The sequence below is a fragment of the Astatotilapia calliptera genome, unplaced genomic scaffold (assembly GCF_900246225.1).
Source record: "Astatotilapia calliptera unplaced genomic scaffold, fAstCal1.2 U_scaffold_5, whole genome shotgun sequence".
Lineage (NCBI taxonomy): Eukaryota > Metazoa > Chordata > Actinopteri > Cichliformes > Cichlidae > Astatotilapia > Astatotilapia calliptera.
This window is the reverse complement of record NW_020535789.1, coordinates 203,104-230,038: the sequence shown is the minus strand read 5'-3', so window position 1 is coordinate 230,038 and position 26,935 is coordinate 203,104. Positions and strand designations below refer to the sequence as shown.

At 38.9% G+C, this 26,935-nt stretch overlaps 2 protein-coding genes across 2 annotated transcripts; one reads left to right on the top strand and one right to left on the bottom strand.

The window, feature by feature from the left end:
* Positions 1-7,051: 7,051 nt before the first annotated feature.
* LOC113018211 (uncharacterized) lies at positions 7,052-10,340 on the top strand. The gene is made up of 4 exons (XM_026161280.1): positions 7,052-7,091; positions 9,209-9,264; positions 9,372-9,731; positions 9,991-10,340. The coding sequence occupies exons 1-4, from the start codon at positions 7,063-7,065 to the stop codon at positions 10,170-10,172; spliced, it is 627 nt and encodes a 208-aa protein (XP_026017065.1). The 5' UTR covers positions 7,052-7,062; the 3' UTR covers positions 10,173-10,340.
* A 10,390-nt stretch (positions 10,341-20,730) lies between these two features.
* Positions 20,731-21,715, bottom strand: LOC113018210 (CD276 antigen-like). The gene is made up of 3 exons (XM_026161278.1): positions 21,636-21,715; positions 21,169-21,528; positions 20,731-20,996 (listed from the first exon to the last, which is right to left on the bottom strand). The coding sequence occupies exons 1-3, from the start codon at positions 21,682-21,684 to the stop codon at positions 20,776-20,778; spliced, it is 630 nt and encodes a 209-aa protein (XP_026017063.1). The 5' UTR covers positions 21,685-21,715; the 3' UTR covers positions 20,731-20,775.
* Between the last annotated feature and the right edge of the window lie 5,220 nt (positions 21,716-26,935).

Below are 26,935 nucleotides of genomic sequence, written 5' to 3'. Positions count from 1 at the left end.
CTGAAAAGTGGGGTTTGCATAATTAATCAGCCCCCTGAGTCAATACTTGCCAGAACCATTATGGTTGTGGGCAGTCTGAGGTACACCTGTGCACTACTCATGATGTCAGATCAGCATCCTGATGTGGCACACCTGTGAGGTGGGATGGATTATCTCAATATAGCAGATGTGCCCACTACCACACATTTGGACTGATTTGTGACCACTTTTTGGGAGGGATGGTTATATTGTGTATCTGGAATGAATTTTAGGTCTCTACGTCCATCCCATGGGGAATGGGAGCAGTAACAAAGGTGTTGCGTTTATATTTTTGTTGAGTGTATATGGCTGCCTACCGGACCCCCACTTCCTCACAATTCATACCAGGGAGTAAGATAACATCCTGCATTCTTTTAAGTGCTGGAATACCATTAAGTACTTTGCCTGCATTAACCCCACCCCTCCTGAGCCACTCTCCAGTCCCCTGTGCAACTGCAGCCAGTTCAATAAACATTTGAAAACTGCCATCAGTGTATCATCTCTGTCCATGGAGACTGGCCTCTGTGTAAATTATGAAGAAACCTCTGATGAAACAGTCAGTAATAGGAAACTGTGGAGATTTACTAACAGACTGTAAAGAACATTCATGTTTGCACACTATGTCAGTTAAAGTTCACTCATACGTTTCCTCCGCTTCCTAACGTCAGTGACTCAGTTTATACATAGTTTATGGCTGCTCTATTAGTTAACAGCAATCACCAACAATAGCTTTCCATTAGTTTAGCTACATTGTAATGAAAAAAGGAAAAACATTCCATAAAAAGACAAACATTAGTATGTTTTTTGTTTGTTTGTTTCTGCATTTATTTTTTAATTTTTTTGACAGAAGTTTCTGTCAGTGTTAAATGGTTATATTTCAGTGTGTTTAAAAACATTTAAAACACATAAGAAATTCCTTATGTTAAAGTAAAAGTCTTACTGAAGGTTTATACTAAAGGTTTCACAGATTTATTTTTTTTTATTTTTTTTTATTATGGGTGGATGGAGGTTTTTTTTAATTATCTGTAGCTACTATACATGCAGCTATTAAAATGTGCCATTTGGTTAGAGAGTTGTTGGAACTCATGCAGGATAGTAAACATTTACATAAATATTCAATAACGTGTGGTAGCTATTTCCTAAAATAATTTAGCAAATCAATGTATTATTTATTAATTGATTTGCTCAAATGCAAAAAAAAAAAAAAAAGATTATGGATTATTAAACAGATGGTGTTTAAAAATTGGTTGTTGGTGTTGTTTACCTTGAAAAATATGTGCCTTAAATAGTTTTTTTTTAAAAAAAAGAGGTTGTAGTGTAATGGAAGCGAACTATTTAACTCATTCAGTCATAGCACCAAACAGTTATGGTTCCCAAACCTGTTAGTTAAAGGAATAGTCTAGCTTCATTTGTTTTTGTATCAATTCAGTAGCAAAGCTTGTCAGACCACATTCTTAAAAATCCCACACTCTATTATTAGACTTAAAGGCTTAATAAGGGTGTTAGTAATACTATTATTTTTGTTCTTTCCACACCCACAGAAAACCAGTATGGAATCATCAGACCTGTCACAGCCCAGCAGACCAGCCTGAAGATTACTCAGCTTTCAACAAGGCTTTGCTGTTGTTTTGCTTTCTCTCTCTCTCTCTCGCCTGGGGGAACTCTTTATGGGTTCCTGCCTCCTGCGTCTCATTATCCTGCCACTACTTATGTGGAAGAAGCGAGGCTACTCATCGCTGGATTGTTGTGTGAATCGTGTCAGTGTAGCCCCGGCTCTGAGATTGTTCATAGCTCTTGTGGGGTTTTTCCTTCGTTCTAATCTGCATTCTCTTTGCACGTAGACTCCCTGGTCCTGTTTCTGTTTACTTGTGGGGATTTTTTTGTGACGAGTGGAGAGTGACTGGCGGAGTGCAGTGTGTGGCAGAAGAGGAGTGAGAGTGATTTTCCCCGTTTCCTTCCCTTGGATTCCTTGGAACTAATTTTTTTAGTTCCAAGTACCGTATTTCCCGGACTACAAAGCGCACCTGAATATTAGCCGCACAAGCTAAAATCAGGGGAAAATCCTATTTTGTACATACATTAGCCGCACCTGACTAAAGGCCGCAGGTGTTTCAATGTTGACTCATCATATGTAAGAGAATATGCACAAAGGGAATTGTCAGGAAAGAGATGGCTGTTTGGAGACACACCCCTTTTATTAATATTTTGAAAAACAAGTTATGGGTACATATTTGCACATGTAGTACATAACAGTAACCTACAGCACACCAGAACAATAGATTCAGCCTACCTTTTAGGCTCAGGTGCAGTGACACGGCTTTAACAAGAAGAAAAGTCAGTCATTCACCACCATCTTTCTCTTCTTCCTGCCCACTAAAACCACCAAAGTCCTCTTCTCCAGTGTCGGATACGAACAGGCTCAGGATGGCTTCGTCATCCACTCTCCGCTTCTCTCCTTCGTTGTCACTTTCAAAACCAAAGAAATCCTCGTTGTCAGAGTCGAACACCCTCAGAAGGGCCGTGGCGGTGTCCTCCTCTCCATCATGCAGCAGTCCAGCCCTTAGAAATCCGTTGGTGATCGTGGATGTTTTCACACTTTTCCACGCTGTCAGAATCCACCGGTGGAGTTGGGCATAACTTGCTTTTCGCAAGTTTATCGCCGCTCATCATCCACGCCTCCCGCTGAACGCGTAGCGCTACTTTGAAGTTTGTTTTTCGCGCTACTTCGTACGGCACTACGTTGCCTGGCGGACGGACACGTGACCAACATACCACTCTTGAACCCCGATCCTTCCGCCAGGCAACGTAGTGCCGTACAACAGCAGAACAAACAAAACAAATCGTCTTACGATATCACAACAATCATGGACAATCCATAGAAAAGCCGCACCTGACTAAAAGCCGCAGGGTTCAAAGCTGGTGCAAATGGTAAATGGCCTGTATTTGTATAGCGCTTTACTAGTCCCTAAAGACCCCAAAGCGCTTTACACATCCAGTCATCCACCCATTCACACACTTAATATAAATCATCAGAAGTGTAAAAAAAATGCCATGAGTGGTTTTACATCTTAGATCACAAAATACAGCTGCAGCTAGATCATAATATAACAGTGTTTATATCGACTGGGACTTTGTAGAGCTGAGTTTCTACATCTGATGACGTAGAAACTTTTGTCGCTGGACTGTGAAGAAATGTGTAGCTTATTTGAGAGTTTAGAAATGTGTTAGGTAGGATGTAGAATTATTGTAGAGACACTGGCACTGCCCTGGATGCAATAAAGGCCTGAGTGTGTCATGAATTTAGGAGTAGATTTTTAGGAGATCCTCTCCCACTTGAACTGCGAAAGTAAGACAAAGAGAAGTTAATGCTGAGTGGAAATTCCCCAAGGGAGACCTGGATGGGGGTCTCAGTGTTTGTAATATATTAACTCTGTTTTCTCTGTTGTTTAGAGGAATTTGGTGTAGCTTGGGTGAGGAGATTACTTTTATGACTGGCAGGAAGTCACGTACACAGAGACACACACACACAGTGCTTAACAAACAAAGGAGTGCAAGATTTGCAGAGGGACACCGGCCTTGCACATCTCCCCTTCTAGAAGATGCATGCTTAAATGAAGATGAATTAAGATGAATAAAGGTTTTTGTGAAAATGACTGAGTCTCTGGATGCCCGAGGAATAAAAGAACCGGGGTGAAACTGATTTCGTAACAACTGTAGATGGCAACAGAGTTGCTATCAGGTCACAGTAGGGGCTGATCCTTTTCTCCACTTTCTGTGTTTGTACTTTGTCTATCTCTCTGCTGAAGAAACTCCTGAGCCTTTCACAAGTCTTCCTCATCACTGCTCACAGCTTTAGGACCTCTTTCATATAAAACTTTGATCTTTACCCGGATTTAGGATTTAGAACTTTAAAATCTTTAGAAAAAAACATTTCAAGTCTGGACAGTTGAAGTCTGATTCGTCCTTCTTTGAGGGCGTCTTTGTCACTCTGGGCTCGTCCTGAAAACTTTTCATCCTGAGACTCTGACACCTCAACACCTTCATGAACATGATACAGGACTGAGAGTTTATCCTCAGTTATCAGGTTACAGATGATGAAGATGTAGGTCCAGGATCTGTCAGGTTTGGTGGTGAACGTCCACTCCAATGTGATGTTGTGGTTCTCCTCTGCCTGATAGCAGGTCTGTGTCACATTGACTACAAATGATCCTGTTGAGGAGACAGAGAGGGAAAGAGAGGAGCAGACACACTGAGAACTGGAACAAATCTGTTGTTGAGCTTTATTTGGAGTTCATAAAGTGAAGCTGTAAACTAACCAGAGACACATGAGGTGAGGATGATGAGCAGCAGGATCCTGCAGATCATCTTCTCCCTGTGAGAGGAGACAGAGGTGAAGAGTCATCAACACATGAGGTCAAAGGTCAGTCAGTACAGCTAGAAGAAGGAAAATCTACAGGTCTGTGTCACATTGACTACAAATGATCCTGTGGGCTGAGCAGTTGATGAAAAATGACACACAGGACACACTAAATTCTCTGAAAGTCTGAATTTAAACAGATATATGATTTAGTAGAAAGAAATTGTATTGAGTACATTGTGATTCATAAAGTTTTAAAGAGGAAAACATCTGAATTTAAAAGGGTTTATGTTAAATCGTCTTCTGACAATATGTTAAACTGTCCAAAAACTGTCCAAATATGAATTGAAGGTTAATCATTTTTGACTGAATCTTCAAATGTGATGGAAGTTCTATGTTAAGAGAAATGATGTGACTAAAATGAAATAACCTTAGGTTTAGTTTAAAGTGGGTGAAAGGTCAGACATGGAGAGAACAATATTGTGTGGCTAGATATCGGTGGATTATATGTGAACACAGCGATTGATTGTTTTAGGTGAAGAGGAGGAGTAGGCCATTAACAGAGAATAAATTGGAGTGCCTGGAGACATACTTGGTCAGTTCCTGGGAGTCCTGTGATATGAGTGTTCAAAAGACTGGATATCAGAAGTTCACTGCTGGAAATCCCAGTAGTGACACCAAAGGGATCAAACCAATTGGCATTGTGGACTTGGATTTGCCTCTTTCTCTGCTCATCTTCACCTTTGCCATGTTGGATTATAATTCTGAGAAGAATTTGCACTTCATTTGTTTTAGTTTTATCTTTAACTTTAGCTTTTAACAATTTACTTGCAGACACAAAGCAACAGCTAAAGATAAAATACCTGCTGTTGCTATCTCATTTTTTTTTTATCCCATTACGTTCTGCAGAGCTGCAGGAAAACCCAAAGGCGTAAATGGTGAACTAATGATGGGCAAAGCAAGGTTTCATAAAACACTGAAACATTCAAAGCATTTGTATCAAGACTTTGAAACAATCTGAAACCCTTGCCACAGTGACACCTGCTGACCATTTTGGCTATGACTGCATCTTGATGATGCTGTTCTGTGAAGCAGTGACATAGACAAGCGTATGGGTCTGTTTTCGCAACTTCAGATTTTTAGGTGTTCGTGTCATCAGGTTTGTTCTACACACTGTTAATCAAAGCTCGAAGCTGGCATAGCATTAGGTTTTATTTTGATTTTATTTAAAATATATCTGTTTAAAGAACTAAATTCCTTCTTCATGAAAAGGTAACATTTATCACATTTTCAAGAACTAACTCTGACCAATTGTAACAGTCCACTATATCCAGGCAAACCAGTGCATTTATCTCTGTTTTCTCGGTGCATCTCATCTATATGACAGCAATCATTCAAAATAGGTATATATATATATATATATATATATATATATATATATATATATTATTCATAAAGCTATAAAACATCTGATTACTTGATTGCACTTTTGATTTCAGTGTTTAAGGCCTTAGATAATCCATATTGGTCTTTACAATCCAAAGGAACAATAATAATGAGAGATGGAGTATTGTTTTCTTTTACACATGCGCATGTCATAAATAGAGGTAATAGGATCAAAAAGATTAATTTGGTTTTTACAAATATCTCTAGTCGTGGAAGTTTTAAAATAAACTGTTAACACTTAATGAGCGTCTTTTGATTTGGTTTAATCACATGAGAGAGCGCTCTGGTCAAACACCAAAGTGATCTCTAACGATGGCTGCCTCATATCTTATATACACTCACAGAAACACAGAAACAAATAAAATTCTGCAGCACATCATGTAGTTCTATACCTCGAAGTTCAATTCATCCTTGAAACCTTTCCTTCAAAGTGAGAGAGACCCCTTTGTTTTTCACTTAGCCATCACCTAGAGATTTACCTCTCAGATCCTCCCTCCTTTGCCTCCCTGAAAAAGGAAGGAGTCTCACCATCTGTTTAACGTCTCTGACAGCCAGAAATATCAAATATGAAAGGGTTTATAATCATTAAGCCATTAGTACCAGAACAGGACATCAGTCCACTTGTTCTTATTGTTTAATTATGAAGAATTATCATATAAAAATAAAAAACTAAAGTTGTGTCTTAATTGATGCTATTTGAACACATATCTTGTCATTCAATATCTATATTTCAATAAAAACATTCGAAAATCAAACTTTCCCTCATTCACAGTACAGCTACACAGTACACACTGCAAATTTTGGTATTGAGCCAATTCCAAGTAAATACAGATATCAGTACCAATAATTTGAAGTTATTCAAGCAGCTATTTGGGGGAGAGTAGTGTGCCATGACTTGGAAGATGAATTCTCAATTTGCAAATTCTGGACACATTTTAATCGCCACTATATCACTGTGATTGTTACTTTCCACATTAATCAGTTAACACAACAAAACACACCTTTCAGCTTTTCATGTGTTTTGAAACTGGGGTTTTGGAGACCTGAAATGTAAAATTTTCAGTCTCTAAAACACAGAAAAATGTTTGGACGTTTTTCATAGTGCATGTTTTAGGTTTATTTTTCCAAAGAAATAATTAACGATCGATCCAATAGTGTAGATAACCTGCTGTCAGTTTGGTATTTTGTCCTAATCCGCTTGCTGTACCTCCGTGTAGGTCTGTATATGTTTTGAGTGGTGTATGTGCATTCGGTTATTGAATCCAAGCATGTAAGTTCTGTGCTGCTCTGCTGGTTAATAAAACCACGTTAACTGAATCTACTGCTTCATCATTATCATACTGGTGTACATAGAACAAATAGCATTACTAGTATTGGTTTGGATCAATCTGCCCACTTCTACTGGCAGCCACCTGGCTTCTCCTTGTCTCCTCTACACCCAACAAAGAGGCAGCTAGTTGTTTGTACTTCTGAGCATTTATGTGAGAATCATGAGCTGCAGTCTTTTTGAAAAGTGTGAGCTATTTTTAATTAAGATGTATTTGTGTTGCGCTAAGACATTTTTATACATAGTTGTTGTAAATGTTCCTTGTAAATTATATTGAGCACTGCAGCAGTTCAGTAGGAGTGAGAAGCCCTCTTTTTTGAAACCCTTTATCTCATGTTTTTTTGGTAGAAGTTTAGGTTAGAAAATTGTCTTTTGTTTGCTTTTACTTTCTGATAGGGAAGAATAGTCTTTGGGTCTGCCTTAAATGAGTCTTTTTTAGTTTCCTTTCTAAGTATATTTTGCTGCATGTGCATGTGCTCTGGGAGGGAGGGTGTAAGCTGCTGATGTGGAAAGAACTTGATTAGGAACCACCATGTTTTTATATAAAACTGAGCTCAGGAAGCACATGTATTGTTTACTGACAGATGGCTGACTTTTGTTGAATTCCGGTGTTGCTGCCTAAAGACACCTTCAAAAAAACATGTGTGCCTAGTCTTTGCTGTCTTCGGCCTTTGCCACTTAGCTTGTACAGTTAATCGCAAATGCTCAAGTAATACCAAAACATATGTATGTCACCCTGGGCCCTAACTGAAACAGAAGGTGGTGTAGTCCTTTTCAAAGACTCCCCTTAATCTGTAACTATCCAAAATACCTCATCATTTTTGACTACCCAACTGTATTTATTTCATTTTTTATGTTATTTTCTGTGTTTATAATCATTTCTTGACCTAAGAAATTGTGAGTTAAAACTGGATTATTGTCATCCTGATCTACTCTGATCAGTCAAGCCCATATATATTTAAATACTGACACAAGGTTTGTTTTTTTCCATGTTTATTGAAAGATATTACAATTATAGTTAAATAATGGCCTTTAATTTGAGGGTATCCACATTCGAATTGGATGAAGGGTTTAGTAGTTTCAGCTCCTTAACATGTGCCACACTTTTTTTTTTTTACGAGGGACCTAAAGTAATTGGACATTGATTAAAAGGGTATTTCATGGGCAGGTGTGTGCAGTTCCTTCCTTATGTCATTATCAATTAAGCAAATAAAATGGCTGGAGTTGACCTGAGGTGTGGTGGTTGCATTTGGAAGTTTGCTGTGAACAGACAATTTGGAGTTCTCCATGCAGGTGAAACAAGATCTCCTTAAGCTGTGAAAACAGAAAAAAAAAACCCACCCGAGAAATTTCTGCAAGATCAGGAGCGGTAAAATCTAAGTACTGGAAGTACTGGAAGCTCAATTGCTAACAGGTGTGGACTTCCTGTAGGAATGCACCGACTCTGCCCAGAAGTGGACCCACTGGCTCTAGGGAAAAAACTCTGCACTCACCCTAACAATGACAGTTTCTTGGATCTAAATGATTATTAATAATTTTACACTTTTAGAAAATCTGGTACAGATTTTCTAAAAGTTAGGAAACTCTGCTTAGTTTGAAAACTCTGCTTACATCAAGGTCACGTCTTTTTTGTTGAAAATAATGTTTGACTCTGTTTTGAATAAATATTACCCAATATTTAAACCCAAACAATTTTCCCTAAACATATCATATTTGATTGAAAGTGAAAATGAAAGGGTAATAGTCAGAAAGAGAAGAATGTTGGAACTCACAGGAAAGATAAGAAGCTGATCACATCTTGACAGGCTGACTTCTCTATGAAGTCTTCATCCTCCCTGTGAGTTTTCTTTATTTTATCAATATTCATTTATTTATTAATTTCTTACACAGCATATTGTCATGTAGTGTAGGTCGGTTAGTGTAATAATCAGGATCATGAACAGGATCAGATGTTGTAATGAGTAAATGAAGTCAGACTGTAGATTTTTCTTCTTCTAGCTGTACTGACTGACCTTTGACCTCATGTGTTGATGACTCTTCACCTCTGTCTCCTCTCACAGGGAGAAGATGATCTGCAGGATCCTGCTGCTCATCATCTTCACCTCATGTGTCTCTGGTTAGTTTACAGCTTCACTTTATGAACTCCAAATAAAGCTCAACAACAGATTTGTTCCAGTTCTCAGTGTGTCTGCTCCTCTCTTTCCCTCTCTGTCTCCTCAACAGGATCATTTGTCATCAATGTGACACAGACCTGCTATCAGGCAGAGGAGAACCACAACATCACACTGGAGTGGACGTTCACCACCAAACCTGACAGATCCACCAAAACTCTCAACATCCTCTGTGAACTCTTCATCAGTGATAAAGTCTCAGTCCTGTATCATGTTCATGAAGGTGTTGAGGTGTCAGAGTCTCAGGATGAAAAGTTTTCAGGACGAGTCCAGAGTGACAAAGACGCCCTCAGAGAAGGACGAATCAGACTTCAACTGTCCAGACTCAGGACTGATGACTCGGGTCTGTACCTGTGTGAGGTCAACACTGATTATGGCTTCGGTGTTGGAAGATGTCGACTCAACGTAACTGGTAAGTTTATCATGATTAATATTAATATTATTATTACCATTATTTATTTACTAATTTATTTCTATATCACTGAGAGACTTGAATGAGTCTCTCAGTGAAACTCAACGTCACTGGTGAGATGATTCAGGAGAGCAATTTAAACATGTCTAGTTTGGCACTTCTTTGGACGAATAAGATCCTTCTTAGAGATGTGAGTTATTTAATGTGGTATTAGTGTAACATTTATTTATAAGTGACTCAGATGTTTGTGTCTCTACAGCAGTGAGGGATTTTCTTGAATCTGCGAGAAAACCTAAGGCATCAAACACAGAGAGTCGAGGTGGGATCGGCCTCTACTGTGGACTGACAGCAGCTCTGCTGCTCTGCTGCTTTTCATTTATTTACTGTCTAAATAACAGGATTTCTACACAGAGTCGAGGGTTGGATGTCGGAAAACTTTGAGCTTATCAGATGAATAAGTGGAAACAGTTTGATCAACAATGTAAATGAAACTGTTAGAGGATTTGGTGGAAAGAGAATAATGAGCCACAATCTAGAGCTGATCCACAAAACAGTGTAGGAAACTCCTCTTCATGTTTATATTCTTCATTACTTCAACAGTAAACTTTTATCACACTGTCACTTATGGGAAAGGTAAGTGTTCTGCTTATTTGTTTTATTATCTCTTAAAAACTGTCAGACTGCAGTTGTGAGTTCAGGGTGTTTAGGATTCATTTTTTTTTAACTTTTGCACGCTGAACTTTAATGTTTTTAATTATCATCCTGCAAACAATAATAAACTTTATCCATATGTTTGTATATATATATCTTTTATGCCTATACAACATAGTGATTTTTTAACTAATATAGATTTATACAGCTAAAATGAATTATAGTTGTATAAATTATAATAGATTTATAACGTTAAATATTGTGTCACGGTGTTTATCATTCTGTATAGAATTATATGAACATTCAGAAAATAATCAAAAGCAGAAATATGGTTTGTTTCCACCATAAACCAACAGGTGGCACTTCTTTGTCTTTTCTCTCTTTTAGAGTGTTGGATTTAAGGTAGAAAATTGAGCAGCTTCAGGTTTTTGAGCTGTCAGCATGTTTATATGTCAGTGAGTTTCTTTGTTTTCTTGTGTTTACCTTTGTCGCCTTCATGTGGACATGTAATTGAATCAGCCAGTGGGGACGTTGAATTGTTGACCGATCAGTGGAACTACTGATGATGGACAAATTGCAGAAGTTTTCACTGAAAGCATCTCACCAATACAGAGACTGAGACACAAAAGCACAAGTGTGACTGACTTTACCACTTTTTCGAAGTAAAAGAAAATGGCTTGGGATAAAATAGAAAATGCTTCTTGTTGATGATAGAGAGCTCACAATATTCTGGATTTGAGTATAAAAATTCATTTTAGTTGTAACAATTTTTTTTTAGTATATGCTGATTTTTTTTCTTCTGTTTGTTTATGATTAACTGATTCTGATACTGTGACATGATGGAGTAGGAAGCTGGGACTATTTTGCAGAAGGCTGAAATCAGTGAGGCCAATATAAAGACATACAGGTGAGGTCTGTGAAATGTGAGCAGTGAACATTGAGCATAACTTTGTTCTGTCACTTCAAAAATAAAATAAACATTTGGCTCACTTTGAGGGAAAACAACATCTTTAATATGTTTCAGTCATTTTAGGTTCAGCAGAATCAGTGAGAGAGAGATTTGTCATGGACTGAAGAGACATGTCCCCACCAATGTCCACCGATTATTGAATTGTCCCCACCAATAATTAGATCTCTTCGAGTAAAGAAAAATGAAAAAAAAAAAAAAAAAACCCATCTGTCAACGTCTCATTCACCCAGTGGTGCAGAAAGAGTTCAATTACGTTCTCTACTGGAGTCCTACGTCATGTGACAAATATGGCCAATGTGATTGGCTGTGCCTTTCAGGGAGCTCTGTTTAATTTTAGCAGCAGCAAGCCTGCGCTGTGAGGAGGACGGCAGCAAAAAGGAAGAACCTGAATATAAGAAAGTGTTTTTCAAAGAAACCTGTTAGTCACTTAAACTCAAGTTTACTCATAAAATGTGTCCGTCATAATAATGTTACAGGCTATGCTAGGCTTTGGCCCACATCAGTCTAAAATTGTATGTAACCATGAATAACGTGTTTTGGAAACTAACTGCACAACAGGCAGCACTATTAGTTCTCTCAGTCTCAGAGCAGCATTTCTAATTTTGATTGAAACTGTCAGAGAAAATGGCAGCCTCGAGCAAGCCAGGACATCAGTTTACAGAGGCTGTTAAAATTATATGTCTAACGTTAAAATGTTGGTGACACAATAATTTAATCCTAATGGTACTGACATATTCATAGGGTTAATTTCTGAGACAAAATATCATGAGGTAGTCATGATTTTGCAAATATTCCATCTTGTAGTGCAGTTTGCACAAATTGTTTTAAAAATACACTCACCCTACAAACATTACTGATGAGTGACTCATCAGTAATGTTTGTATAGTGTGCCTAAGATGTTGCATCATTTTGCTGAGAGATCTTTTACTTTGTGGCATAGCTGGACTGGCCATACCGGGCATCTGCCCGGTGGGCCGCTGGCGATTTTTTGTTTTTATGGGCCGATGGATTTTTTTTATTTTTAGGAAGGGTATATATAATGAAAGGTGTTGGATTGGCCAATTGGTCATGATTGACTCTGGGCTGGACCAATTACAGCCGAGGAGGCCGAATGCACCCGCCCCCTTGTTTAGCAATTACGTGATTTTTCGCGCATTGCATGCCGGGAACTCGTGGCAAAACAATCCAAGTACCGGCATCAAATGCAAGCATTTGCAGCACCGCAAAACGTTCATTCTCCGGTTCCAATACCTTCTTGTTTTTTCTTTGCCGCACAAAAAAGGAATGTACATAACAAAAGGAGAACAATGCCGGTCCGTACAAAGACAGACTCGACGAAAAGACAAAGAAAAGATACGAGGAAAAAATCAAAGGAGTGAAAGGGTTATACCCGTACGAGCACACAGAGTGGACAAAAGACGTCAGCGTGCTGCCCAACTTTCACCACGCTCAGATTTATAATTATATGGTTCTTGGAGTGAGTGCATACACTCGTGAAGTTTAGTAACTTCAGGTCACTGCAACAAGCCCAGGTACAGTTTACCGACGGATGGGTAGAGGACCTTGAAATGCACCGTGTAGAAAGTAAAGACCATCGTACGAACAAAGGTAAGTTTACCAGTCTCACAAATCGTCGTCATAGATACACATTCGTTAACCGTTTATTAATATAACCTTTGAGCTCAACGGTAATTAATTAGTAGTGGAAATAATTTCTGGTTCATTACAGAAATGTAGCAGTGACAATAATATTGTATGCTGTAATCGTACTGGACAATTAGTGATACAAAACAACTGTTTTATCCTGTGAATAAAAGTATGTTTTTGTCAATGTACCATGGTAATAACAGAAGCGAAACACAATATTGTGTCAGGACAATTCACTATTTATGCACAATAAATAAAGGAGCATAGTGCAACAATTTCTGTTCAGCGCCAGACTTGCTTGTAACCTATATCACCAATTATGTTAAGAAAAATGACATATTAACTACAACAGAAGACTGACCTTTGTGGGAATGCTTGGAGCAGACTAACCTGTGAGCTGGAGTGTTCTGAGACGTTATATTTGGTATATCCAGACCATCCGTCGGCTTACTTCGGAAACATGGCTTAAAAAATTTCTCTTCAACGACGTAATCTGATAAAAAAAAAAAACGATCTCTTTACCCGTCGGCTTTCCGTGGCTGTCATGCGACCGGCTGTTGCAGTTAATAATACAACAGCTTCTTGCCATTTTTTGTGTTTCTTTTTATCGCCGTGTAACTGAGTTCAATTGAAAGCCTGCGTGCGCTAGTACCTCTTGCCACAAGTTCCCAGAATCCTTTGCGGTTTTACCCCTGAATGACGTCACATTTTCAATCTTTATCCTGGTGGGCCGGTCTCTAGTCAAAATGCCCGGGCCGATTTTTTGTCCCAGTCCAGCCTTGCTTTGTGGTAAGGCTGCACGATTTTGCATAAAATGAGATTTACGATTTTTTTGCTTGGAATTGAGATCACGATTTTCTTTTCCAATATAAATATTTATTGCACTTATTAACTGCACATCAATTTCGTATAGTTTAGACTGAACATAAAAACAATAAATAAACATAAAAACAACAAATGTCTCACGTTTTGTTGTTGCCGCAAAATGTTGTACTGCTTTAAATTCCGTCTCCACCGTTGCTCGACACTGCATGTATAGAGCAGGTAGTGCAACAATAGAAAAATAGTTGCGGGACGGCACTGTGTAGCGTTTGTCTAGGGTGTTGGTCATTTTCCTAAATCCCTCGTTTTGCACAGTGTTTATGGGAGCCATATCTTTGGTCAGGTGATAAGTGATAGCCTCCGTAATTTCTTTGTGCCTGCAGGAGTTCGACGGGTATAGGGAAGCGCTGTATAAGGTTCCCGTTATTGATGTTTGGGTGGTTGTCCGGGACGGATTTTCTCCTGTCACTTTCTCATCATCCCTGACGTGCTCTCCGTTGTTTTTTCCCTGCCAATTTTAGCAGCCAGCTTCTGTATCACGTGGTACAAGGCTCCGCCCTTGTCATTTGTTGAGCAGGAATAGTGAGTGCTTGTTTTCATGCAGATTACGTCCGGATCAAAATGCGGTACAATCGTCCTCGTCTTTTTTTTTTTTTTTTTAAATCGTTGTCATTTGGAAATGAGATCGCACATAAGTATGAATTGAGATCAGGGGCGGAGCGTGGGAGTGGCTTATGCTGGGCTTACACTGTGCGATTTTTTCAGTCGCGCGATTCAGCTCCTGCTCAAACTGCACGATTGACTCGCAGGGGTTAGAAGTTCATAGGTCACGATGCAGGGTCTCACACTATACGGCCCGATGCTCTGATGCGACCTGAGTGCTCACACTGTGCGTCCATAAAATGAAGGTTATAACAGAAATTCTGTCGCTCACTCTCCCTCTCTGTCTTTCACTCACACAGACACGCACACTGCCATCATCAACTTTGCTAAATTGCTAATGAAAAACATTGATCAGGCAGCTGTGATTGAGCAGCAATGTAAATCCAACTATTTTCACGGTTGTTGTGGTCGTGATAATTTTGTGAGGCCACATCGAAAAGGCTCGGATGAGCTTTCCAAAGTTCTACAAGTTGTACCTCCATCGCTTGTGTCCAGATCACACGCTGCACTGCCGTGCTGCGCCGTCTTTTTCACTGACATTTGTGTTTGCGCGTGCGCAGTGTGACAAACTGCGGTGACACCCTCACGACCAAGCGATTGATGATCGGGAGCTGGTCGTGAGGTGTTAATCGCGTCTCGTTACCCCACGTATACTACACGATGCACGACGCACGATGAAGGCCAAAATCAGGCCGATCGCCAAAACGGTCGCACGACTCAAAAATCGGCTCAAAATGGGCCAAAAATCGCACAGTGTAAGCCCAGCATTACTGGGCTTAAGCCCGGGTTGTTTTGTCAGAAGTCCGGGGTCTTTTGGAGTGTATTTTTTTTCATAGTTAGATGCCTGGCTGACAACTGCATAAAACAAAAAGTACACACAATATTCGAAGCACGTAGGTCGTGTCCAAATTCATGGGCTGCATCCTCCTGAGGCCGCATTTGTAGACCGATTACGTCACAGCGACGCGCCGAAGGCTGTCCAAATTCGTAGACTCCTCCGAATGTAGCCGACAAATGCGTCCTCCTTTTCCCCGAATTTTAAGGATGGGTCGGGTGTGTCCTTCGTGGCCTACCATATCCCAGAATTCATAGCGCGGCCCAGCCAAATTCCAGTTTCCAACAATGGCCGATACTAAGTTTTAAAATTACTCATACTAATCTTTCTGGGTCACAAAATAAACTTTTAACATATTTTCAGGCGAGGAAGTAGTTGTGTAAACATCAAATATCTGCTCGGTTTATCAAGATATCGCATATTTGCAAAAGTGCTTCGACGTTTTCGGAGACGTCTGCTACCCACCAGCTCGACAGCTAGCCGGGAGCTCGAGGGTTACTGATGCGGCCGAGAACGGCACAACTCCCGGCACATCATTTTCAGATCACCGCGGACTTTCGCTGCTCGGGTTAAATGTAATATATAAGTCACTTAGACAACCTAAAAATGTTATTGTTGGGCTTTTTTCAGTGTTTTGTTTGTTCGTGAGTAAATCGGTTTGGCTGAGATTAAAGTTATTAGATAAGATTAGATAAAATAAAACTTTATTAATCCCCCTCCTCCTTGGTTTTTACACAGCTGACTAAACGTCAAACAGAAAACTGATTAAACAGAAGTATGAGACAGTCGAGAATTTACGCCAGTGTCCTGTTATATTTTAGATAGCAAGGAGCAGACGACCGAGTTTATTAAACTCCACTGAGACAGCGGTGACGCTAATCAGAAGGCTAGACCGTCCAATTTCACGGCCGTTTACTTCCGGCCTACCCGACCTTCTGAGGACCCGGCCCACGTAGACCGCGAAGGCCGGGTCCTCAGGAGGATGCAGCCCATGAATTTGGACACGACCATAGTGCACACTGTGGGAATTTACGGCTGTGCTTGAATCCCCCTTGATATTGGTATGATCCGAGCTAAGGCACTAAGCGACTGAGCGAGGGGGCGGGGCAGCTGCTGCCTGTGAGTGCGCTGTTGGAGAAACGGAGCTAGCCATACTAAGGAGAGCTTAAGTTTGACCAGGTACCAAAGCAAATCATTCATACCGTACAAATAATGTAAATATGACGGTGTATCACTAAAGATTGATATCAAACTGATCACTTGACCAATATTACGTTACTTGCTGTTCAAGTGAATCAACAAATGGCGAAATGAAAAGCCGAACAAATGCTATTTTTTTAGAGAGTCTTAGCTTACGTGTGTTTATTTCATATTTTCAGTTCTTACCCTCCCCGACTAAATCGGTTTCAGTTATGTACTGAAATATAAGAATGGACATTAGAATCAGAATCAGAATCAGAACAAAACAAAACAGGAGGGATTTCAGTACACAGCAGGATATTCACATTTGTAACCAGATATTTACACTTTAGGGGGAAAACATAAAATATTTTTACTGTACAACATTAATTTAGAGTAAACTTTTGTTATAGATAAATATTGAAATATATTTTGAATGAGTTAAATGTCAGAATAAAGAGAGACAGATCTGTCTATTTTTTATCACTTTGATCAAATCTAGGAGTACATGTACACTAAGTTTATTGTTAATTAATAAGAAAACTGCAGACGATTCCATTCTGAGCTGAAGAAGCTTCTGATAGGTTAGTAGAGTCCATGTGAGTAAATTGGTGGCACAGCTGTGGATGCATATAAGGCAAAACACAGATCCTGTTTCTTTGACATGGGAAAATCAAGAGATGTCAACCAAAACAACAGGAAAAGAATTGTGGAGCTCCGTAAGTGTGGCTCAATTTTGAATACAATTTGGTGCCATTTATAATTAAGAAATACAGACAGTTTCTCTCTTTACTCTTAAAGTTAACAAATATGTTTTTTTATATTTAGCAATCTAAAAAAATAAACATTTAGTCTGATTTGATGTTACAATTAAAAAAGTGTTTGTGTTTTGATCTGAAGAGTTTGTAAATATCTGTATATTTGATGATTGTCAGCACAAAGAGGGAGAGAGAGGAAGAGAGATGGAGATGGAGAATGAGGACAGATCAGAGGTGGAACAAGAGCAGGTGAGACACACATGTTAGTCAAATGGTTGTTTACCAAAAGTATCACCGTATCATAGGTACTCATGTATCTTGTACCTAGTGTTTCTTTTTAGGTTTGCTATTTTTCAAATTCTATATTTATTAAGTTATGCAGGCTTGTTTGCACAACAAGGCTAAATAATTATATAAACCTTTCTCAATCTAAATAGTGTACTTTGGTAGAATTAAAAAAATAAGTGTAGCGCAAGTCTATGATGATTTTTAGTGCTACTATCATCTAGTTCTGATTCTGGTTCTGTTTTTGTTAAATCCTCAGTAGTCCTGATTTTGAACTGTTGTAGTCCTGTTTTAATTCTGGATCAGTTTTGGGTCTGGTTGAATTGGGGTGTAGTCCTCGTGTCTTGATACAGCCCTGACCTTGTTCTGCCTTGCTGCTTAATTAAAAAACTAGTTTAAGGTGTCCTGCACATGTGATATATATTTCTCCCTATATGAAGTCATTCTTTTTTGAACAAAACTCAAAACAGAGCCTATCAATCTTTCAGTCATTTCTACCCCCCCCCCCCCCCCCCAAAAAAAAATAAAAAAAAATAAAAAAAATAAAAAAAATCCCACATGCATACTACCCTTTAGGGCTAAGCTTAAGCCTGTTTCAAATGTCTGGCTCCGCCTCTGATTGAGATCGCGATTTTCTATCGATTAATTTGTGGTAATGAGATCGCACATAAGTATGAATTGAGGTAATTTTAGATGATTAGTTTTATGGATAAAACCCACCAGGTCATTCAGTGTTCCCTTAATGCTAATTTATAAGAGATATTGGTGTCCTATAACTGAAGTAATGTTGTTAAGTCCTTAAAGTCATATTCTTTTTATTGTCATGACTGTATTTGAAGCTATTTGTATTTTTGTATACCTGATTTATATGGAATATGGCTGAAGTAAACTAAAGTCTAAATACTTAGTCAGTCATTTGTTTAATAGTAATTCAACATTATATAATTCACATATAAAACTATTATAATTTTGAATTGTAATTTTAAATGTTTTAAAAGCATGTAGAATAGCATATGTAGGCAAGCATATTTCTCCTCTTTTTATCAAGAAGCAAAGACAAATAGGAAAAAAAAAAAGAAACAGGGCAGGGTTTGGTGGTTGAATCATCCGTCCCCACCAATGTCAAAACCAAATCTACGCCCTTGGATGTGAGGAATATCAAATAGAGAGTGGATGGGCGGTAATGACAGCAGATAGGAAAATTGTGAGTACACCTGGTGGACACTTAAAAAAAGAGTAGAGTCTGAAAAGAGGAAAAGGAGGAAGTGGCGAAACTGTTGTGACAATCTTTATGTCACAGTCCTGGGCCTGTGGCCCAGTGTTTTGATTCTATATTATTGTTTATTGGGTTCTGTTTTGCTTTTCTAGATTTCTTGTCCTTCTGGGTTGTGATTTCTAGTTCTTAGGTTTAGTTCTGCCCTCATGTTCCTCCTGTTTCCTCTGTACTGTGTTAGTATTGTCTCTGAATTCTGCCTGTGGAGTTCCTGTTTTATTTTGAAGGTCTTGTCTCATAGTGTATTCTGTTTTACTTCCTTGTCCTTACTAGCCTAATGAGTCCCAGCTGTGTGCCCACCTGTTCCTCGTTTCCTTATGTGCCTGCCAGTGTATTTTAGTCCCTGTCAGTTAGTTCTTGTTGTTGTGTCGTTAATGTCAGTTCACCCTCATGTTGTGTGGATCTTTTCCTGTGAGTCTATGTTGTTTCCCAGTTTAGTTTAGTTTGCTTTGTATGCTTGTTTTCCTGTGCCAGCAAATAAAGCTGAGTATTTTGAGTTCATCCCTCGAGTCTGAGTCCTGCATTTTGGGTCCACCACTCCTGCTTGCCTGCTTGCCACACAGCCAACCATGACACTTTATTCCCAGGTTTTGTGTCATTTCTTTTTTTTAAGCTTTGAAAACCTCACAATGTTTTAAAGTTCTCTGACTCTGTGAAATTATTTACTTTGTTAGAAACATAAATCTAAATGTAAACATAACTGTTATCATATTTACTGTTAAAGTTAACCTTACTAATCTTATAATTAGGGCTGGGCGATATGGCCTAAAATTCATATCGCGATATAATTTGAAGCATGTGCGGTAACGATATATATCGCGATATATTCTTTTCTTCTGTATAACGTATTTTCCACACTATAAGGCACACTTAAAATCCTTTCATTTTCTCAAAAATCGAAGACAGAAAACTAAACAGCAGTGGCGTTTGAGGGGTTACTGAAGTTGGACTACCTGGTATATAATGTTGTGCTACGTGATTGCTAGCGACACAGCTATGTTAGCATAACATTAGCACAGTGAAGCTGGAGGATGAACGCCAACTTTTTTTTCCACTCATTAAAATTTAACGTGAGGGATTCTGGTGGTCAGGGACAAATGCAATCGCATAGCAGGATGCTATACACGGGGCAAACTTCAGTCAGGAGAACAACTGAGATTATTCATCCACAATACAAGGTTAGTTATTAATATACTGCAACAACATGGGAATAGAGCCGCTGCGAGAGAATTCAACATTAATGAATCAATGTTACGGAAGTGGAGGAAGCGCAGTTTTTGGCTTTCCCCATATTTCAAAAGTGCTTCATCTCTTTGCTATGACTGTCAGCATAATTTGCAGATGATAATGGTTGTAGCCGCTGCGATGCTTTCGACCAAAACAGGCGCAGCTTGATGACATCATCAACATGCGCTATCGCGATAGAGCGGTATAGTCAAAATCTCTATCGTTGGCCAAATTTATATCGTTTCTATTGTATATCGTTTATATCGTCCACCCCTAATTATAATAGTGTAGCTTATTGGTTAAATTTGAGCACAATGTCATCAGCATGTATTGTGAAATTCAAAGTTGCAGTTTTCTCAGAGATATATAGTGTTTAGACTTGTTGGAATTGAATCTTTTGTCTTTCACTTGGTCTGAACATGTGTCCTTTACAGAACTGATGCCAGTAAAGTGTGTTTTTTCTTTGTTAATAGATGTTTGAAAACGTATGGTGCTTTGAAAAAAAGATTTAGACAAAGAAACTCAGAAACAATTTTCTCATAAACACAATAATTTACAAAATGAAGCAGCACAATGAAAGAAAGTCATCATTTTCAGAAGAAAAGCAGTATGTACAGCAACACTGATCATTACATTTCTATTAATTTAAACTCTGTCACATGTAAATGTTACATTTATAGCACTACCTTATCTTCTGGCTCTTGAACAGATGTTAAATGAAGAGAATCTGCTGGTTAATTATGTCTTACCAAAAAGCTCTGGAGACCCAATGTTTCTTTTCTTCGTTCTTTTCTTTTTTTGTTTTTCCTTAATACAGAATGATTGACAGCAGCCAGACTGACACACATTAGAGCTGTTGCTGTCAGTCCCAGTACAATATAAACTGAGGTTCTTTCCCGACTCTCTTCTCTTGAACTCAGAGTTGGTCTCGGTGGTTGGAGCTGATCAGCAGCTGCTGTAAAAAAGCATAAAATGTAATTGTTGACACTTGCTCGTGTTCATGATCTGGACTTAAAAAAAACCCACAGTTCTCAGCAGGACTCATTCAAGTCTCTCAGTGATATAGAAATAAATTAGTAAATAAATAATGGTAATAATAATATTAATATTAATCATGATAAACTTACCAGTTACGTTGAGTCGACATCTTCCAACACCGAAGCCATAATCAGTGTTGACCTCACACAGGTACAGACCCGAGTCATCAGTCCTGAGTCTGGACAGCTGCAGTCTGATTCGTCCTTCTCTGAGGGCGTCTTTGTCACTCTGGACTCGTCCTGAAAACTTTTCATCCTGAGACTCTGACACCTCAACACCTTCATGGACATGATGCAGGACTGAGAGTTTATCATTGATAAAGAGTTCACAGAGGATGTTGAGAGTTTTGGTGGATCTGTCAGGTTTGGTGGTGAACGTCCACTCCAGTGTGATGTTGTGGTTCTCCTCTGCCTGATAGCAGGTCTGTGTCACATTGACTACAAATGATCCTGTTGAGGAGACAGAGAGGGAAAGAGAGGAGCAGACACACTGAGAACTGGAACAAATCTGTTGTTGAGCTTTATTTGGAGTTCATAAAGTGAAGCTGTAAACGAACCAGAGACACATGAGGTGAGGATGATGAGCAGCAGGATCCTGCAGATCATCTTCTCCCTGTGAGAGGAGATGGAGGTGAAGAGTCATCAACACATGAGGTCAAAGGTCAGTCAGTACAGCTAGAAGAAGAAAAATCTACAGTCTGACTTCATTCACTCATTACAACATCTGATCCTGTTCATTATGCTGATTATTACACTGACTGACCAAAACTACATGAATACTTTCACCTTCGTCTATAAACACACTTCAGTGTAAATAAAATCGTTGTCTTCACAATGTATTTCCTAAAGCGCTGACATTTCTCTTGTTTTTCTTTAGAGAGAAATCATCTACTGAGTTGTCTGTAAATAACTCAGTTCACATTTAAAATCATGAACATATACATCTTTATAATTAAGAGGATAACATTAACAACTCTAAAGTATTTCACTTTTTTTTAGAATAAATTTTTTCTTCTGCTTAAAAAACACAAAATATATCCTGCCACTGTTTCTGTGCAGCTAATAATTGTTATTCTGTACATGTGTTGAGCTACAGCATTTAAAACCCTCTCTTGACATCAGTGTGTAGTGTTTTTATCTTTCATATCTTTTTTAACCTGTTTTTTTTATATTTTTACCTTTGCCTTTTCTTGGACTTGTCTCTAACAAAATTTTATGCAAAGGTGAAAAAACATGTGAGGAGGAAGTTTTCCTGTTAAACTTACTGGGTACATTACAGTGAGACACTGACCTGTAAAAAAATATCAGTGTTGTATATTATTATCAGACATCACAGGTAACAAAGCAGAACATTGTCCAACTTAAAAATAAATCAGGTAAAACACATAGTTTTAAAAGAACATCAAGGTTACGTGCACAGTGGTCATGTTTCAAGCCTCCTTAAAATTTCACAAAAAATTATACAGTATCTCACAAAAGTGAGTACATCCCTCACATTTTTGTCAATATTTTGTTATATCTTTTCATGGGACAACATTGAAGATATGACACTTTGATACAATGTAAAAAAAGTCAGTGCACAGCTTGTATAACAGTGTAAATTTGATGTCACCTCAAAATAACTAAACATGCAGCCATTTTTTGCCTAAACTGCTGGCAACAAAAGTGACTAAAACCTAAGTTAAAATGTCCAAATTGTGCCCAATTAGCCATTTTCCCTTTTTGGTGTCATGTGACTCGTTAGTGTTACCAGGTCTCAGGTGCAAATGGGAAACAAGTGTGTTAAATTTTGTGTTATTGCTCTCAAACTCTCTAATACTGGTCACTGGAAGTTTAACATGGCGCATCGTGGCAAAGAATTCTCTGAGAATCTAAAAAAGAATTGTTGATCTACATCAGGCGTCCCCAATCCCAGTCCATGAGGGCCTGTGTCCCTGCAGGTTTTAGATATCACCCTGGGTCAACACACCTGAATCACATGATTAGTTCATGCCCAGGCCTCTGGAGAACTTCAGGACATGTCAAGAAGGTAATTTATCCATTCAAATCAGCTGTGATGGATCAAGGGCACATCTAAAACCTGCAGGGACACCGGCCCTCTTGGATTGGGATTGGGGACTCCTGATCTACATAAAGATGGACTAGGCCATAGGCCCCCAATCCCAAAGACAACTGTGTCTGGCCTACAGTCAAGCATGGTGGTAGGATGTCATTGTATGGGGCTGCATGAGTGCTGCTGGCACTAGGGAGTTACAGTTAATTGAGGGAACCTTGAATTGTAACATGTGACATACTCAAGCAAAGCATGATCCCTCCCCTTCAGAAACTGGGCCACAGGGCAGTATTCCAACATGATAGTAATCCAAAAACACACCTCCAAAATTTCTGCTGCCTTTTAAAAAATAAACTGAGGGTAAAAGTACTGGACTGGCTAAGCATGTCTCCAGACTAAAACTCTATTGCACATCTTTTGGGCATCCTCAAATGGAAGGTGGAAGAGCGCAAGGTCTCTAACCTCCACCAGCTCCATGATGTCATCATGAAGAAGTGGAAGAGGATTGCAGTGCCTGTGAAGCTCCAGTGAACTCCGCATTCAACAGAGTTAAGGCAGTTCCTCAACCTTATGAAGAGTACATTTACACAATGACTGAAACTAGCACCTCTGACTAACAATGGACTATGAGGTTAGTTCCTTGATCATTAATATGCCAGTTGTCATCACTGTTGATCACTTGAATGAGTGACAAAACATTTCTCCCACTGAAAACACTACGTCCACAATCAACTTTCTGGGACAGATTATCACTTGTTTTTGTCAGTGTCTGTACCTAAACAAGAACAACATTATAATAATACTAATAATAGGTGCATCATAATAATGACAATAATGATATTAATATAATAGCAGAAATATTGTTTACATTGAAGGGACTCAAAGTGCAGCTTCCTTTTGTGCATATTCAGTTAAACCTTCGCATTAGATCAACAAACTAAAAGAAGTCTGATTTCTAAATGATTTAATGTTCAGCTGGAGGAACAGACACAAGTTTGAATGTTTCACATGAAGACGAAGGTGCAGCTCAATGCTAGTGCTAAATGTCAGTAAAAACTGCGATACACACAAAGTGTACAAACTATTTAACTGTTGGACTCAGTCGTGTCGTGTTTTACAGTCTCTGATTAAACATTTACTTTATAGCGTAACACAATAACAAAAAAACAAACAGAAAAACTCTTCTCTGTGTAGAGATTTTTGGGTCAGCTGGACCTATTTTCTTCCTACCTTTGTTTCTTTATTTCTTCCTCTTTTTCGTGAAGCTCTGTTACTAAAATGCAGATCTAGTTGCTTGCTCAGGATCCAGCAGAACTAAGAATGAAAAAAGCACCTTGAGTACACATGATGAGTTTACTCAGAAACCAGTATGACCATCTCTTAGGTACTAAGTCCTTTCTAGGTTGTTTATTTTAGAGGATCACTTGCATCACTTCAGTATGTCTGTAAATAAAAAGGAACATGTATCACATTTGTTGTGAATTTAATAGTGCTTAAATGTGATGCAACTGTGCCACATGTGATATTTAATGGCATCCCTTGTCATGGTTATGGGTCTTTTGACTCAGCATTTTGAGTGCCATGCCCTTTTGTATTATTGTCTTCTATTTTATATAACTTAATTTTCAGATAGTTCTGTTGATATTGAGTTCTGTTCCCTATTTAGTTCATGTCTGTCTAGGTTCTTCCCATGTCTGTGTCTGACGCAGGACCCTGTAACATGCACACACACACACACTCTCGAAAGTGAGAGGAATTGTCCTTAATTTATCCTTAATTTATTATTGGCAATAGAAGTGCGGTTTCGGCCATGATCGACGCAGAACGCAGACACTCCTCACTAGGGATGGGTATTGTTTAGGTTTTATCCGATACCGGTGCCAGACCGGTACTTTTGAAATGGTTCCAGTGCTTAAATAGATAACACAAACTTTGTCAAAAAACCTCTTGTGTTTTTATTTTTAGAAGTCTCTTTTTTTCTGAAAATGATAACCAAGTTAGCCTTTTCTGTTGATACAACATACCTCCTTTAGTTGGAAGTAGTGCTTCAACAATGGAAAACAGAAAACTTTATCCTAAAACCTCTCATGTTTAGTTTTTTTTTTTTTTGTAAAAAGATAACAATGTTAGCCTTTTTTGCAGCTCTAGGGTATATATGGTATTACTCTATCAAACAGGAAGCTGCATGTAACTACGACGGTGTTTGCTAGTTCACCTTACGTGCATTAATGTAATAACGCGGTTAGCCTACTCAACGTAAATTACACACGAACAACATTAAGCTACTCACCCAGAGAAGAACGGCTGCTGCAATCATCATCATCCGTCATCATTTCTGCTACACTGGCAGGGCTAGGGGCCAGGACCCTCCTCTTCAGGTTCTTGGGGGATGTTGCTAACTCCTGGTCCGATAACAGGCACCACACCTGCAGTAGATGTGTTTGGTGCTCAGTCTTGCAGAAAGCTATCAAATATGGTGCATTTCTCGACTTTTATGCATCGCCAGGTGTTTCATCAGATTCGAGGTGTTACCTCCTTTGCACAGTATCAGCTTAAAGCACTTGTTGCAGGCTGCTGAGTTTGCATCTTTTGCTGTGAAGTACAGGAAGACTTTTGGCCGCTTTGCCTTGGGCATTTTTAATCTGTAGCTCTGCTCTAAAAGAAGGTACTTACCTGGGCCCGCTTACTATCCTTGGAAAGGTAAAATGAGCCAAATGGGACAGGCAAAAAAAAAGAAAAAGAAGGAAAGGTAAAATGATTGGCTGGAATCCAAAGTGTATGACACCTCAAGAAAAAAAAAAAAGCACCGAAATAAAGCACCGAAATGTGCGCTGCTTTTTGGTCTGGTTACTACCGTTTATGTCAGAACCGATACCAGTACCCATCCCTACTCCTCACTCTGTGGTGTAATCTATATTGATGCACATGCATGTGCCACTAGGCGGCAGTACTTACCCACTAAACAGGAAATTGGGGGTATGTAAACAGCCACGAGAAGAAGCTATATTAAAAGATTGTTGTTGCTCCACGTTATTGCTTGAGCAGGAGTTTTATTCAAGAGCCCAACACAACACACTCCATGCCACACACCTATCTTGTCAGCTCTGCGAGCTCACTGCGTCACTCCTCCACTGCAGCAGGCCAGAGACCACACCTCCGCCACACTGTGTCTTCCCCACTATGTTGGTTATGGTGTCATGTCTCCAGTGAGCGAGTATCTCAAGTCCCCTGTGTTTAAGTCTCCCTTGCCTTTTGTGTGTTTTAGTGATGTCTTTGTCTCCCATCATCTCCTCTTGTTTGCATGTTTCCCTCCTACTGTTTTATTTGGTCTCTGCTGTTAGTCATGTGTAATGTCCCCATTCATTTAGGTTCCCATTTCCCCCCTCCTCATGTTCATTCCATGACTGTCCAGAATATTCAAAAGGCTCTGTGCCATGTCTCTATACCTCCTCAAATTAGCTAAAAAAAATTAAAAAAATAAAAATGACGTAACATGACATTAAAATTGGGGTCTTAAAGCCAGTCAGCCTCACATTATGTTTCTCTTTCCTCATTCTGTTCTCTGCACCGGGTTTACTGCAAAAATGACTGAAAGTACAAAAACATGACATCATTTCAGACAACCATTTTGAAACTCCGTTTGATCGACTGGAGCTTTTAGCTGTTTATTTTGTTTAATACTGAAAGGATAAATAAGAGTTTGGCACTCGTAAACTACAGAGTTCAAGAAAAGCTAAGGACTATTTTTGACTGTAATAGTATAATAATAACTATATATTTTATTTATAGGTGCCTTTCAAGACC

What these genes read in the sequence shown, in the direction of transcription:
- LOC113018210 (XM_026161278.1), bottom strand. Translation starts at nt 21,684, where the DNA reads ATGATCTGCAGGATCCTGCTGCTCATCATCCTCACCTCATGTGTCTCT. An exon ending in CCTCACCTCATGTGTCTCTG is followed by an intron (nt 21,529 to 21,635) that starts GTTCGTTTACAG and finishes TCTCCTCAACAG; the next exon opens with GATCATTTGTAGTCAATGTG. An exon ending in ATGTCGACTCAACGTAACTG is followed by an intron (nt 20,997 to 21,168) that starts GTAAGTTTATCA and finishes GCTTTTTTACAG; the next exon opens with CAGCTGCTGATCAGCTCCAA.
- LOC113018211 (XM_026161280.1), top strand. Translation starts at nt 7,063, where the DNA reads ATGTGCATTCGGTTATTGAATCCAAGCAT. An exon ending in CTTCACCTCATGTGTCTCTG is followed by an intron (nt 9,265 to 9,371) that starts GTTAGTTTACAG and finishes TCTCCTCAACAG; the next exon opens with GATCATTTGTCATCAATGTG. An exon ending in ATGTCGACTCAACGTAACTG is followed by an intron (nt 9,732 to 9,990) that starts GTAAGTTTATCA and finishes GTGTCTCTACAG; the next exon opens with CAGTGAGGGATTTTCTTGAA.